Source organism: Trichechus manatus, unplaced genomic scaffold, assembly GCF_000243295.1.
Source record: "Trichechus manatus latirostris isolate Lorelei unplaced genomic scaffold, TriManLat1.0 scaffold00191, whole genome shotgun sequence".
NCBI lineage: Eukaryota > Metazoa > Chordata > Mammalia > Sirenia > Trichechidae > Trichechus > Trichechus manatus.
Genome location: NW_004444127.1, coordinates 4,781,737 through 4,798,698, shown reverse-complemented (window position 1 = coordinate 4,798,698; position 16,962 = coordinate 4,781,737). Strand labels below are relative to the sequence as shown.

Here is a 16,962-nt window from a genome sequence, read left to right as displayed (position 1 = left end):
CCCCCTGTCCAGGCTACCCCCATCAGAATGCCACAGAGCCTCCAGTTCATGATGGAGGGGTAGTGCAATGGCTTGCAAATGGCCACATAGCGGTCATAGGCCATGGCGGTGAGGACAATCACCTCTACTCCAGCAAAGAAGTGTTCAGCAAAGAGCTGGGTCATGCAGCACTCGAAGGAGATGGTTTTCCTCTCATAGAGGGAGTCCACGATCATCTTTGGGGCAATGACAGAGGAGAAGCACGTATCCAGGAAGGACAGAAAGGACAGAAAGAAGTACATGGGGGAACCCAGGAGTGCTGGGCTGCTGATGATAGTCACCACAATTAGCAAATTGCCTCCAACAGTCGCAACGTAGCCAAACAAAAATACAACAAATCCTATTTTTTGAACATTTGGATTCTGTGAAAGCCCCAGGAGGATGAATTCAGTTACAAAGCTGTTGTTTCGCATGATTTCAGAGGAAAAGGTGAAAGCTACCACGGTGATCATGTAGAATCTGAAATTATGAGAAAGATATATTTGCCTCAGACTAGTTTAAGGTGTTAGCATAATCATCATCAGGTTAGAATAAGCAAAGTTATTTTAAGTGCTTCTGTTGTGGCTGAGAACATAAAATGATAAATTTCTTGAAGGCTGTAGTGAGACAGGCAGAATTGAAGTTAAATACTTCAAAATAGAGTTTCAATAGCGGGGAGGGAAACATTCATACGTGCTAGGGAAGACAAATAGTGTTGATCTTAGGTGCCAACTCTGATTGGTTAGTAGTGGCTACCTGGAGTGAATTGTTGAGAAGGATTCTGAAGCACATCCACACTCTGAGGAAAGGAGGTCTGTAATGTATTAGTTATCCCTGTCATTGACAAGGCATGGGAACCAGGATGATTCGCATGGGAAATGCATCTCTCTCCAGGAAACCACCTTACTTACAAATAGAAGACAAGACAATATGAAGTTTAATATGCACTTGGAAATCATGCCTACTACCACAGATATTTTTATGAAAGTCTGAGCTGAACTGGGCTTTTAAGATGAATTAATTCATTCCTTATAAAGGCCTATGGAAAAGTGCTTATCTCTATGCTTCGCAAATACTAAGTAGACATTAAATGTTGAGTTGCTTTTCATGATTCATCGTTTTAAAATGAAAACAGAGGCTGATAAAAATAATACATACTTCAGATTGTTGTGCTGATGACTAAGTGAAATAATGCAAGGAAAGCAATTTCTCAGGCACTAGTGTCTAGAATATAGTTCATGTTAGGTTTTAGAATCCCTATGTCACTGGTGACAAACTCATGCTTTGAGAAGTTAAGGTAAAAAAAATTAACAAAATGCCAATATGGATTTTCTGACTCCAAAGCCCAAGTCCAATCCACTGGATTTATAAAGAAAGGTGTGAAATGTTTCTTTTCTAGGGAGAACTTCAGAGCAAGGATAACCTTCTACAGTCTCCACCCGCCTCTCAATGTTAAAACCTTCTGACTCCTTTGTTCATGTATAAATGAGATACCTCAGGGAAAGAAATTACAAATGATTTATAATTAGAAGATAATGGCCCCACACTAATACACTTCATAAAAAATAAATAAAAAATAAGAAAATGTTTCCCTGGAGTGGATTCTGACTCATAGCAACCCAGTAAGGGTCATATCCATATACATATTGACAACAACCATATTAGCAAGGAATAGAAACAGCATGTTGAATATAAACCAGTCTTAAGGCTTTACCAATTATTAACCAATCATTTATACAATGTGGCTGCACATGATCTAGTACAATTCCTCAAGGCTTTAAGTTATATCTGTTTCAAAATTATATAGCTTTGTTACAAAATAGTTCATATATAGCTTAGCTGATCATCTCACAGGATTATGACAAGGGCCAATTTTGAAAATGGGAAAATGTTGCTTATGATAAAGAACTGTTGTTGCAAACTGTGGTTAGTATTATTCCACTTAATGAGCTAGTTGCTTTACTCATTGAAAACATTTCCATGAGTCAACCAGATAATTAATTCAACTTTGGACTTCATTTCCCATAGGTAGGCACAGCTTTGAAGGATGAGTGCATCCTTACCTGTACATATAGCAGAAATTTATCAATCAAGTAGTTCACAGAATTACTTGTTTGATAAAGACATGAATAAAAGAACAGTGGAGCTTATTGTGACAATTATCAGTAAACTGCTTTTGTTAAATGCCACTTAGAATTAACAAATAAAATTAACAAATATACAATTGTGTAGGTTAATGTCTTCTGTTCCCTTGCTTTATAACAACCATTTCCTTATGTTCCCAGGGGCCTAGACAATCCTAAATTGTGCCACCACTATTAACTCCATGTCCAGCTACAAGCTGTCATCCTGAAAACAAGAATATAAAACAAACCTAAGAAGGTCATTGGGTCTGTTAACAATCATTTATTAAAAATTAAAGAATACCAATATATGATCCAACAGTGATCAGTTTAGCCTAGAACCAAAGCAAGAGAGAAAAGACATCAACTCCAGACCTGGGTTCAAATCCAAGCTCTTCTATTTAGTTATGCATTATGGAACAGGTTAATTAAAATCCTTGATTTCCACTTGTGGAAAGCGAGTATAAGAACATCTATCGATAGAATCAGATAACACTATACACATAAAATCATTTAATAAGAGATCAAGTCCCCAGACCATCGACACAGAGAAGAACTGTCAATATATTCATTTATACTTAATTCCCACTTCAACTTGAACAGGGCTAATAAGTGCTTTTACTGATAAGCTCTTTGACTCATCCTTTTATTACTTGAAGTGTATAAATTATTTTATATGGCCACAGTGTAAATGAGCTTATTTTTTTAATGCATAGCACTTTTAAATGAACTTTGTACTCACTTAGTAGCTCTCAAACCCTCTTGAGTCCACTTTTACTTCAGGTAGCTTCTTTAGACAAAGAAAATAAAATTGGCTCTATATTAATCTATACTAATCTGTTTAATACTTAAATAATTCTTACTTTCCCGCTTCCGCTTTACCTCTTTATGGGGGTTCTAAGAGTAATCCAATTTTAGAACTAAAATGCTCATTAGATATAAATAAAATAGATCTCTATGTCTTCAAACAAAAGAATTTCCAAAATTAGCATTAAAATGTTGACAACGGAGAATACAATGTCCTCATGGTTTATGATCACAAGCCTTATGATTTTAAGTCATTAAAAGATAATTGTCCTGAATTGAGTCCTAGAACAGAAAAAGGACAGTGGTGGAAGAACGAGTAAATTATGAATAAATTCTGGAGTTTAATTAATGTATCTCCATGTTTTATAGATTTTACAAATGTACTCAGGGTTCCATAAGGTCTTAACGTTAGGAGGGGCTAGGTGAGGAGTGTACAGGAACTCTCTATACTATCTGTGCAACTTCTCTGTACATCTAAACTTACTCAAAATTAAAACCTTGTTAAAGAAGGATAATTGTTCTGTATCCGCTATAAAAAAGGTAGCCATTCCAGCTTCATCACCGAATAGCCATGTGCCCTTGAACAAACCACTCAGCCTCAGTGTTCTCTCCTATAAAGCAGAGATAGTAACACTTGTCCAAGCTGTCTCACTCACAAGAGTCCAATAGGACAGTTATTATAAAAGTGACTGGCAAAGCATAAAGTTTTAAACATGTGAAATAGTGATGTCGGTATTATTTTTAAGTAGTGCCCACACACACAAAGTGAGCCAGAAAACTGAATCAGCCTTAAGAATAAACTGTATGTTTTAAAATTAAATTGTTTTTGTTTGTTCTTTCGTGTTTTTGAATTATACCCATTGCTAATATAGCAATGAAACGGTTTTTTATTCATGTAATCCTTTTGGAAAACACTTCCGTAGATATTTCCAGGCTCATAAACATGTTTACATCATATATACTAGTTACCCCAGATCTAAAGAATTCTTTAATAATAGTAAGATGCTCATGTAAATCAGACTACTTCAAATTAATAGGCATGATACTGTGAATAAAATACTAATTCCTAATAAAAAGACATAGAAGGTGAAATATTTTTATAATGTGTTAAATGAGAAAAATTGTAATACTCCTGCACATGTGTATAGATATATGAATATAATTTTAAAATTTAAAAGGTAGCATATGAAAATGGTGGAGATTGTTTCTTTTCAATATTTATCTTTATATAATCATATAAATAAATTTTTTTATGTTTAAACAAGGGTAAACCCACCACATCATATTTTCTACCAACGAAACAGTTTGAAAAAGGAGGTGGGATTTGCTGAAAATTTTATCATTTATCCAATATAATTTGTCTGTATAGGTGGAATTATCATGCTAACATAATATGGGTTGGACTGTTATAGTAAAAACTAAAAATTATTGTAAATGTTCCATAAATAGCCATACCATGAGGTCTAGCCTTACTCAGCCCCTGTGCTCACTCTGATAACAATTTTAAATTTATATCTCTGTCTTAGGAAGCAGCTTCTTCCGCCCATATTTCTCCTAGAAGATTCCATGGTCTTTCCTTTCTTGATAGCCATGTGCTGCACAAGAGATTGTTGAGGGTCCCCTGAAGGCCAGCTGTGAACTGTGGCCTCTGGGACATCTCTAGGGACTGTGACCTTGGAAGTTTCCCTCCCAACCCCCACTACCCTTATTTCCCACTATTTCCTTCCTATTAATTTTATTGAGAAACAGAAAATTAATTCTAATGCCAATCTTTCTGAAAACAATAGAAGTTTCTGTTTCAACTTTGAAGTATATGTAACATTAAAAAATAAACGCAGATTTAGTGTTAAGGTTGTCATCATAAGTAAGTGATTTTGTAATTGTCTTTCAAACAATAAAGGTAGTAATGTATATTTTAGAATCATTTATATGTACATATATTTGCATATCAGTCATATCTGCATATGAATATGCATTGCTAAATAAATATGGTTATTACAAATTAAAAGAATAGATTAAATCCCATTCTAACTTTCCAATGTTAATGTCTTTAGTCCATTGTGTTTTTGACCCAAGATGATGATGATTATTTATTTCAGCAATATGTATCCCGTCTGTCTACTTGAGCATATTCCCTTTCCTGACAACATGGGAAATCTTTTCTCTTCACATTGCAGGTGCTTTTCTCGCCCTCAGTGTTGCTCTGCTGACTTCTCTAAACATCTCATCTTAAACTCTTGCTATTTCTGGAATTAAAAAATAATAATAACCTCACAGTGTTTCTACTCGCGTCCTTCCTGACGGATACCTGAGCCTTCTTTTTTCTCTCAGCAGTTTAGCTCATTTTAGGAGAGAGACAAAGGGCTAAAGTTTACAGCTTTAGTCATTTAAACTTTCTTGAACAATTCTGAGACAAAAACCTAAGGTACCTATGCTATCTATGACATCAAAGGGACTTATTAAAAATTGTGTCAGAAGAATGTGATCTGTGATTTGAGTAAATCACTCTTATTTATTCTTAATGCCCTGCTCTGTGATATTTGTGGAAATATTAAAGGATATATTATATATAGGAATTCTGTAAATGATAAAGCAGCATTCAAGGTTCCATGCTCCTACATCAGTATTCTTTACAGTCTCAGAAAGTCCCACTTTTCAATCTAAAACACCAGGATGGACAAAGTGTAAGGGGATAAATGATAAATGAGCATATATACTGAAAGAACAAATAAAATGTTATATATAGAGCTAGGACAAAATATGTACTTGTTGCACTCCTAAGTTATTTGGATTTAACTTGAAGATGACAAGCTGAAGATAGGTCTAATTTCATAAGACTTTTAGTAATTCGTACTCCCAATTCAGAAAAAGTTTTGCATTACATTAGCTGCTATTTATGGAGCATTTATTACGGATCACTTCATATATTTCCACAAACCTTGCTAATATCATTACCCCCTTTAAAAATGAGATGTTTGAAAACCAGAAAAGTGATGTCGCTAGCCCAAGTGTTCACATCATTGATGGACCCGTGCAGTAAATTTCATATTCTGACCTCTACACTCACACTTTTAAGCACTACATTGCACTTTGAAAAATCCCCTCAGAAAATGCAAACATATGAATTATAAATCTCACCATGAATCAGTCCCCTGAAAATTTTGGTGATGGCAATCTCCTATTCTTTACCTAGAAAAGTCCATGCAGTAGCTGGATAAAATGTAAAGGTTGTTTCCAAGTCTTATTTCTACATCTAAGAGAGAGAAAGAGCTTCACAGGCACACAAGATAGAGGGTGTTCCCCACTGTTTCTCAAGTGTTGCCTTCAACATGATCTCAGGAACAAAAAGAAACAAAAATTTCCTCCGTTAGTTTCATCTGGAATTTAAAGAGGTTACTCTGAGAGGACACGAACATGTAAAACTGCCTCTCAGCTGTCTCCTGGGGTTTGAAAATTTCCCATCAGTATGATTGTCCAAGGCATGGATTTATGTGGTTTTACCTGCTTAAGTGTTTGGAATACTTTCATGTCCCTGATCAATTAGGTTGTTTTTTTTTTTAATCTGCTCCTGAGTATCAATTTGAAGATGCTTTCATTTCTCTTTACGTTCAGGAATACTACACTATGTACACTGGGATGGAAATGCGTATGTTCTTAATAATGCGAGAGCTGAGTTCTGGGATAAGGCATAGCATCATTACATGAGGATAGCTTGTGCTGTTCTTGGGCTGGGATAGCAATGAGTGCTTATCAAAGAATAATATATTTCATACATAAATATGTAAAAATGTATAGATTAATCCAAATGTTTTTTTTTTTTTTCTCTCAGTACCTAATCTTGATATTCCATGATTTTGAAACTAAAAGCTTGATTTCTGTCCCTGGATGGTACAAATGGTTAACACACTCAGCTGCTAAACAAAAGGTTGGAAATTCAAGTCTACCTCCAGGCACTTCAGAAAAAAAAGACCTGGCCATCTACTTCCAAAAAATCTGTCCTTGAAAACTCTATGGAGTATAGTTCTACTCTGACACATATGGGGTCCCAATGAGTCAAAATCAACTTGATAGCAACTGCTGTTTTTGTTTTTAAGAATTTTTTCTCTTGTCAATTTATTTGAAAAGGATGATTGACATATCTGTTGACTCTGTGGAATGTAGCATTGTAGCTTCTCTCTTTTATATCTTAGAAGAGATTGGTTTAAAATACAACCTAATCTTGTAGATTGAGTCCTGGCTCATTAACATAACTACCTCTAATTCTGCCTCATTCACATCATAGAGGCAGGATTTACAACACATAGGATAATCACATCAAATGACAAAATGGTGGATAATCACACAGTACTGGGAATCATGGCCTAGCCAAGCTGACTTATATTTTGGGGGGACATAGTCCAATCCATGACAAAGGGATATCATTGCTGATGTCAAATGGATTATGGCAGAAAGCAGAGACTACCAGAAAGATATTTACCTGTGTGTTACCAATTATGCAAAGCATTCAACCATGTGGCTTATATAACAAATTGTGGATAACATTGCAAAGAATGGAAATCCCAAACACTTAGTTGTGCTCATGTAGAACCTGTAGATATACCAAGAGGCAGTTGTTCGAACAGAACTAGAGGATACTGTGTGGTTTAAAGTCAGAAGAAGTGTGCGTCAAGGTTGTATTCTTTCACCATATTTATTCAATTTGTGTGCTGAGCAAATAATCTGAGAAGCTGGACTATATGAAAAGGAATGTGGCATCAGGTTTGGAGGAAGACTCATTAACTACCAGCAGTATACAGAGGAGACATCCTTGCTTGCAGAAAGTTAAGAGGACTTGAAACACTTACTGGTGAAGATCAAAGACTACTGCCTTCGATATGGATTACACTTCAACATAAAGAAAATAAAACTACTCACAATTGAACAAATAAGCAACATCATGATAAATGGAGAAAAGATTAATGTTATCAAGGATTTCATTTTTATTGGATCCATGGTCAGTGCAGTCAGGAAATCAAAGGATGTACTGCATTGGGTAAATCTGCCGCAAAAGACCTCTTAAGAGTGTTACAAAGCAAAGATGTCACTTTGAGGACTAAGGTATGTGTGGCTCAAAGCATTGTATTTTCAATCCCCTCATATGCATGTAAAAGGGGGACAATGAATTAGGAAGACCAAAGAAAAATTGATGCCTTTAAATTATGGTGTTGGTGAAGAATATTAAATATACCATGGACTGCCAGAAGAAAAAACAAGTCTGTCTTGGAAGAAATACAGCCAGAGTACTCCTTGAAAGCAAGGATGGCAAGAGTTCTTTTCAAGTACTTTGGACATGTTATCATGATGGACTAGTCCCTGGAGAAGGACATCATGTTTGGTAAAGTAGAGGGTCAGCAAAAAAAGAGGAAGACCCTCGATGAGCTAAATCGACACAGTGGCTGCAACAATGGGCTCAAAAATAACAACTGTTATGAGAATGGTTCAGGCCCAGGCAGTGTTTTGTTCTGTTATATATAGGGTCACTATGAGTCAGAACTGACTGGATGGCACCTAAAAACAACAACAGTCTATTGTGAAACCTTTGTACTGCACTCCACAATTATTTGCAATACACTTCACCCAAATCCTTTTTATTCGCTTACCAAGTTTATCTCTACTTACTTCTTAGCCTCCAAACATAACATAGAATTGTTTGGCACCACCACACTAGTGATCATGCGCCAAACCAAAAAAAAAAAAAAAGAAATACAAACCCATTGCTGTGGAGTCTATTTCAATTCACAGGAACCCTATAGGTCAGAGTACAACTGTCTCATACTGTTTTCAAAGTTGTAATGTTTAAGGAAGTAGATTGTCACATCTTTCTCCTGTGGAGCAGTTGGTGAGTTAGAACTACAGAACTTTGGATTAGTAGCTAAGCATTTAACCACTGTGCATACTGAGGAGCTGAAATTGTGTGGTTATATATGGACATGAGTTGGTTATCAGGTGACTTAGAATGTGTTGCTGTTGTTAGTTGCCATCAAGTTGATTCTGATTCATAGCAACCCCAAGTGTTGCAGAGTAGATCTGCTCCGTAAGGTTTTCAACTCTGCGACTTCTCAGAAGCAGATCAGCAGGCCTGTTTTCCGAGGTACCTCTGGGTAGGTTCAAGCTGCCAACCTTTTGGCTAGTAGTTGAGAGGTTAATCATTACCACCTCTGAGGGACTCCTACTCAGAAGTACCAGCATGTATTCTGAAATTATCATCGAAATGAAAATGCAAAATTAAGCATTCTTATGGAACTCACCAGGTCCTAGTGTTAGAATTTCTGGTTTAGACTTTTCAGATTCCAAGGATTTAATAAAAGCAACTATTTCACATATTTAATGAGTTTCTACTATGTTCCAATCATACTACTACTGGCTTGGTCTATATTCCTGAACAAAATAGACAAAGACCTGATCTTCTTGGAGCTTGCATTCCAGTGGAGAACGATAAGAAAAATAAAAGTAACAAGTAAGTAAATTAAATAATATGTAGGAGATAATAAATGCTATTTAAAAAGAAGAAGTAGAATAATATAAGGAGTTGAGGAGTGCTAATGGGATGCAGTATTGCATATGGTGATTTTCTGGAGACCTCATTCAGGGGAGACTAATGTCTTATGGAGATGAAGCTATTAGTCAAGTACCTTACTGAAAGAGTGTTTTAAGTAGAGAATATAGCTGGAACAAATTTCATAGATGAAAGCTTGCCTGGTGCAGTCAACGAAGAGCAAGGAAGCCAGTGTGACTGGAGCTAAGAAAGAAGAGGAGACCCAAAAGGGTCACAGAAGGTCAAACCATTGTAAGGATTTTGGCTTTTCCTCTGGATGACATGGGGCTATTTCAGGGTTTCAAGCAAAAGAATGACCTGATTTGACTCAAGTTTTAAGAGGAGTCTGTGGCTGCTGTGTTGAAAATGGCAAAAGCAGGAAAGAATAGAAGCAAGAAAAATGTTAAAGTCTATTGCTGTAATCCAAGTGAGAGTCAATCGTTAACTCAGGCCAGGACGATAGCGGAATTGGTGAGAAAATATATCAGATTCTGTATATCTTTTTTGAAGCTCAGTATTTTTTTCCTAATAGGTTAAGTATGAATTGTTATAACATTTTTTGATTCCAGTGTTTTCAGCTTGGGCAGCAGGAGGAATGGGTTTTCCTGAGGAAGACTGCAGATACAGCATGTTCGAGCAAGAATAATAAGTCATTAATTACGAGGACACCTACTAGATATATAAAGAAAGATGTCAAGTAAGTTGTTGAATACAGACGTATCCCATTCACGTACGAGGTCTAGAGTAGAGAGATAAATATAAGAATCAGCAATACAGAGACGATAATTAAAGCCCCAAGAACCCTTGATTTCAGTTTTAAGGTTTTCATATAACATAAGGAATAGAATTGCTTCTCTGAACTTTGAAGTCCTAAATGCATGTGTGTCCAGAGGAATCTCAGCAAATCTTACTTAATGAAAAAAAAAAGTTTCCTGTTCATCAACGTCAGTCCACAAACACTTATGCCCAGAGGAGATTCCTAAAATACAAGGTGAAAACTTTTCTCCCTTTTATTACCGCATCTCCACTGACACTTTCTCTTTTCCCCTTTTCTCTTTTCTCCAATCCTGAATCTTCCCTATTGTCTTACAGCAATGCAAAACTACACCAATGAATAGCAATGCTAAACTTGTGGCAAGGCAAGTGACTTGTGGTTACATTACGTTACAAACCAGGAAACGCCTGCCTCTCTCTGTAAAACTTACACTTTGAGAGGTTTTCCAGTTAAGCATAAAGCGTTTCAATAAATCTTCTAAACATTTAGTATCAGAGTTTGAAGGTCCGTCAGTGGAGTTACCTCCAAGGATAACTCATGCGAAGGTTCTCAGAGTTCAAAGAGACATTACACTATAGAGTTGTATGTGTGATGTATATATATATACATATACATATATATATGTATGTTGTTGTTAGATGCTGTTGTCGAGTCCTTGAGTAGATCCAACTCATAGCGACCCTATGTACAAAACAGAACACAGGCTATTCCTTCACCATCCTCACAAACATCAGTATGTCTGAGTCCATTGTTGCAGCAATATGTCAATCCATCTTGTCAAGGGTCTTCCTCTTTTTTGATGACCCTCTACCTTAGGAAGCATTATGTCCACCTCCAGGGACTGCTCCCTCCTGATAACATGTCCAAAGTATGTGAGACAGTTTCACCATCTTTGCTTCTGAGGAGCACTCTGGCTGTACTTCTTCTAAAACAGATTTGTTCGTTCTTCTGGCAGTTCATGGTATATTCAATATTCTTCACCAACACCATAATTCAAATTCATCAATTCTTCTAAGATCTTTCTTATTCATTTTCCAGCTTTCATATGCATATGAGGAAATTGAAAATATCATGGGTTGTGTCAGGAGCACCTTAGTCCTCAAAGTGGCATCTATGCTTCTCAACACTTTAAAGAGGTCTTTTGCAGCAGAGTTGCTCAATACAATATGTCCTTTGATTTCATGACTGCTGTTTCTATGGATATTGATTGTGGATCCAAGTAAAATGAAATGGTTGACACCCTCAATCTTTTATCTGTTTATCACGATGTTGCTTATTGGTCCAGTTGTAAGGATTTCTGTTTCCTTTATGTTGAGGTGTAATCCATACTGAAGGCTGTAGTCTTTGATTTTCATCAGTAAGTGCTTCAACTCTAAGGTTGTGTCATCTGCATATCGCAGATTGTAAATGAGTCTTCCTCCCTTCCTGATGCTGCATTCTTCATATAGTCCAGTTCCTGGGATTATTTGCTCAGCAAATAAATTGAATAAGGACAATGAAAGGAAACAACCCTGAAACACATCTTTTCTATATTTCCTGGATACCATACAATATCTCGTTGTTCTCTTTGAACTATTTCCTCTTGGTCTATGTACAGGTTCCTCATGAGCACAATTAAGTGTTCTAGAATTCCCATCCCTCTCAATGTCATCCATAATTTATTATGATCCACACACTTGCATGTCTTTGCATAGTTAATAAATCACAGGTAAACATCTTTCTGGTATTCTTTGCTTTTCAGCCAAGATCCATCGGACATCAGCAATGATGTATCTCATTCCACTTCCTCTTCTGAATCTGGCTTGAATTTCTGGGGGTTCCCTGTCGATGTACTGCTGGAACTGATTTTGAATGATCTTCAGTAAAATTTTACTTCTGTGTGAAATTAGTGACATTGTTCAATAATTTCTGCATTCTGCTGGATCACCTTTCTTTGGAATGGGCACAAATATGGATCTCCTCCAGTGGGTAGGCCAGGTAGCTGACTTCGTAATTCCTTGGCATGGAAAAGTGAGCACCTCCAGAGGTACATTTGTTTGTTGAAACATCTCAGTTGGAATTCAGATGATTACTGGAGGCTTGCTTTTCGCCAGGATCTTCAGGGTTACTATAGGGTCGCTATGAGTCAGAATCTACTCCACAGCAATGGGTTTGATTTTTTTCTTTTTTTTTTCAATGCAGCTTGGACTTCTTCCTTCAATACCATCAGTTCATGATTGTATGCTACCTCCTGAAATGTTTGAACACAGACCAATTCTTTGGGTACAGTGACTGTATATTCTTTCCACTTTCTTTTGAAGTTTCCTGCTTCATTCTATACTTTGCCCATAGAAGTCTTCAAAATTGCAACTTGAGGCCTGAATTTTTTCTTCAGTTCTTTCAGCTTGAGAAATGCCAAGCATCTTCTTCTCTTTTGGTTTTTTAACTCCAGGTCTTTGCACATTTCATTATAATACTTTACATTGTCAAGTCATTCACTGAAATTTCTGTTCAACTCTTTTACTTTGTGGTTTCTTCCACTCACTTTAGCTATTCTACATTCAAAAGTAGGTTTAAGAGTCTCTTCTGACATCCATTTTTGTCTTTTCTTTCTTTCCTATCTTTTTAATGATCTTTTGCTTCTTTCCTGTATGATGTCTGTTTTAGGCTGGGTTCTCTAGAGAAGCAAAACCAATAAAGCTTATAAGTATATACAGAGAGAGATTTATATCAAGGAAAATGGCTCAATGATCACAATGTCCTTGATGTCGTCTCACAACTAGTTGGATCTTTGGTCATTAGCTTTCAATGTGTCACATCTATTCTTGGGATGGTCTCCACATTCAGGTGTGATATACTTAAGGTCGTATTTTGGCACAGACTTGTTTTACTTTTCTGCTCCTTCAACTTGAACTTGGATTTGAGCAATTGATGGTCTCTTCCACAGTCAGCCCCTGGATTTGTTTTGACTGATGATATTGAGTTTTTCCATCATCTCTTTCCACAGATGTAGTTGATTTGATTCCTCTATTTCCATCCTGTGAGGTCCAAGTGTATAGTTGCCATTTATGTTGTTGAAAAAGGGTATTTGTAACGAATAAGTCATTGATCTTGAAAAATTCTATAGTGTGATTTTTGGCATCATCTCTATCACCAAAGCCATATTTTAGAGCTACCAATTCTTCTTTGTTTCCACCTTTCGCATTCCAATCACCAGTAATGATCAATGCATTTAGATTGCATGTTTGATCAATTTCAGACTGCAGAAGTTGGTAAAAATCTTCAGCTTCTTAATCTTTGGCCTCAGTGGTTGGTGTGTAAATTTAAACAATAGTAATATTAACTGGTCTTCCTAGTAGGCATATGGATATTGTCCTATCACTGATAGCATTTTACTTCAGGATAGATCTTGAAATATTCTTTCTGACGATGAATGTGCTGCCTTCCCTCTTCAAATTGCCATTCCCAGCATACTAGACAATAGGATTGTCTGATTCAAAATGGAAAAAACCAGTCCATTTGAGCTCACTAATGCCTAGGATATCAATCTTTATGTGTTCCATTTCCTTTTGGAGGACTTGCAATTTTCCTAGATTCACACTTAGTATATTTCACGTTCCGATTATCCATGCATGTTTGCAGCTGTTTCTTCTCATTCTGAGTCATGCCACATCATCAAATGGAGGTCTGGAAAGCTTTACTCCAAAGTTATTAAGTTCAGCTCAACTTTGAGTAGACAGCTCTTCCTCAGTCATATTTTGACTGCCTACCAAACTGAAGGGCTCATCTTCTAGCACCACATCGGACAATGTTCTGCTGCTATTCACAGGGTTTTCACTGACTAATTTTTTTCCTTCTTTCTAGTCTATCTTAGTCTGGAAGCTCCACTGATACCTGTCCACCATGGGTGACCCTGCTGATATTTGAAATAGTGGTCGTATAGCTTCGAACATCACAGGGACATGTAAGCCACCACAGTACAACAAACTGGCAGACACATTGTGGTATATATGTGTGTGTGTGTATATATATATATGTATATATGTATGTATGTATGTATGTGTGTGTGGTTATTATATATACATGTTTATATTTATTAAAATATATTTTAAATTATATAAATACATACTATATAGATCTATCAAGAACATCAAAATGCTTATTTTGTTTGTAGGTCAACATCTTTCTCTCTAGGAAGGAAAGACTCTATAGGAAGCCCAATTACCATATGAGATTTGTTTGATAAAGCCAGGATTTGAACAAAGGACGTTGTTGTTTATGGTCTCAAATAGCCATAGCCTGAAATATTCATCTTCACACAGAATGTAGAGCTGTACCAACCAGGCAGACAGGCCACTAATCAGTGAAACACCTCCCCTGCACTAGGACTGTGCCTGATACCTAATAAGAAGTTTTGCTTCCTTGATATACTTAGTTTTCTGTTTCTAAGCTGGGAGTCCCATTTCTGTGGACATCTTACTTCTTTGGATGGATTATTATAACATTGGCTCTTTTTTTATATATTAGTTGTTATTTTATTGCATATGATCTCATCAATGACATATTAACTGCTACAATGTAACTCTTGCAATTTTATAAAATTGTCACTAATTCACCAACCAAAAGATTTTGGCAGGGTTCATTGACTTAAGTTACCAAAAAAAAACCCAAAAAAACTACATACTAAATTTTATGAATGAATAATGGTTAACAAAAAGCTATTAAAGTACATAGGAAGAAACTATTGCTCAATACAGTTACTGCTTAATATAACTAGAATTGTCCTCATTGGAATACAAAGTCATGAATTACACCCTTGTGCATATTCCAGAGGCAACTGAAAGTTTTTTTTTTTTTAAGGATGTTACAAAAGGGAGCAAAGCATCAAATAGGGGCTTAATTAGCTAATATTTATGCTCCTATGAGATTCTTGTGATAATCTTACCCTATCAATTGTTGAACAAGAAAAGAACTAGATTCAGTTGTGCCAGAACTTATTGGCCAACAAAATAAATCCGTCAGAAATCAGAGATAAATTATTAAACTTGGATGAAAAACATAGAGAAGAGAAGCTCAAACCAGAATAATGCACAAAAGAGTGAGGTGAAGCTATACTTACAATAGGAACTGGCTCACATACTGCAAAAGAACAGGGGTAGCAATCCCTGAGAGCAGATGTGGGGAGTGAGCTTGTGTGCCCACAAATATTACTGTACTTGATGTTCTGTTACTTTATGTGACATTGGTTCAAAAAAAGGAAAGAAAGAAAAATGAGTCTGTGCTCACTCAACAATGCCCTCAAACGTAATTCTGGGAGAGAAATCTATTGTCCACGTCAGGATGAGAACATTTTCTCTTCTCTGTTAATCCAATTTGATTTAAATTGTTAGAGAATTAGCAATTGGAGTCTTCTGTTCTTTGCCATCTCAAGTCACAGTTTGTTGCACCACAACTTTCTCATGGCATTTTTTATATCTGTGCTCCTCAGAGAGTATATCAGAGGGTTAAGCAAGGGTGTCCCAATAGTGTAAAACACAGCCACCATCTTGTCCACTGGAAAAGTGATTGGAGGGCGAGCATATGTGAATATACATGGAACAAAGAATAAGATGACAACAATAATGTGGGAGGTGCAGGTAGAAAGGGCTTTCTTTCTTCCTTCTGCACTCTTGTTACTCAGAGAGTGTAAAATGAGAATATAGGAGATGACCAGTATTATGAAACTCACCATGCATATGGCCCCACTATTAAACACTATGAGTAGATTTATGATATAAGTATCCATGCAGGCAAGTTTCAACAAAGGTTGTATATCACAGAAATAGTGGTCAATAACATTGGGGCCACAGAAGGGTAATTTCAAAACCAAGAAAACCTGTACTAATGAATGGATGCAAGATCCCACCCAGGACAGCTTCAACAATGCACCACAGACACGCTGGCTCATGATGGTCGTGTATCGCAGGGGCTTGCAAATGGCCACATAGCGATCAAAGGACATGAGTACTAGCACAAAGATCTCCATGCACCCAAAAAAATGGGCAGCAAAAGTCTGAGTCATGCACTCATTGTAGGAGATGACTTTCTTCTTAGATACAGCATCTATAATCAACCTGGGAGCTGTGGTTGTTGAGTAGCAGGCATCAGCAAAGGACAGGTAGAAAAGGAAGAAGTACATGGGGCCACCTAACATCTGACTGTATCTGATGGTCATCACAATAAGTAAGTTTGCCAACAAAGTTGCAAGGTAGAGAAACAAGAAGACCACAAACATAAATTTCTCCTTCAGAACATTCTGTGTTAACCCAAACAGAATGAATTCAGTCACACTGCTGTTCAGCTCCATGGTTACAGTTGATATAAAAAGGATGCAGCTGAGAAATGGTGTATCTGCAAAGAAAAGTATGTAAGTGGCGACTCGATAATAGCAGCAGTCTTGGACTCTGAACTACAACTTTCTATTTCTAATTCAGTGGTGGTTCAATGTTAGAACTCTTGCCTTCAGAATGGGAGAGCCAGTTCATTCCCAGCCAATGCACTACATGTACAGTTACCACCTATCTGTCAGTGGAGGCTTTGTATTACAATGATGCTAAACAGGTTTCATCAGACCTTCCAGACTAATGAAAAAAGGAGCAGGAAGAAAGGCCTGGGATCTGCTTCTGAAAATCAGTCAATGAAAACTC

At 36.7% G+C, this 16,962-nt stretch overlaps 2 protein-coding genes across 2 annotated transcripts in view; both read right to left on the bottom strand.

Moving 5' to 3' along the window:
* LOC101347543 (olfactory receptor 4C15-like) overlaps positions 1-491 on the bottom strand; it is a 1,288-nt gene extending 797 nt beyond the window's left edge. Inside the window, exon 1 of the mRNA XM_023741804.1 lies at positions 40-491. Within this exon, the coding sequence (XP_023597572.1) occupies positions 40-491 (452 nt within the window). The remainder of the gene's footprint in view (positions 1-39) is intronic.
* Positions 492-15,707: 15,216 nt separating this feature from the next.
* Positions 15,708-16,741, bottom strand: LOC101347291 (olfactory receptor 4C11-like). The gene has a single exon (XM_012558858.2). It carries the CDS (start codon positions 16,620-16,622, stop codon positions 15,708-15,710), a length of 915 nt encoding a protein of 304 aa, XP_012414312.2. The 5' UTR covers positions 16,623-16,741.
* Between the last annotated feature and the right edge of the window lie 221 nt (positions 16,742-16,962).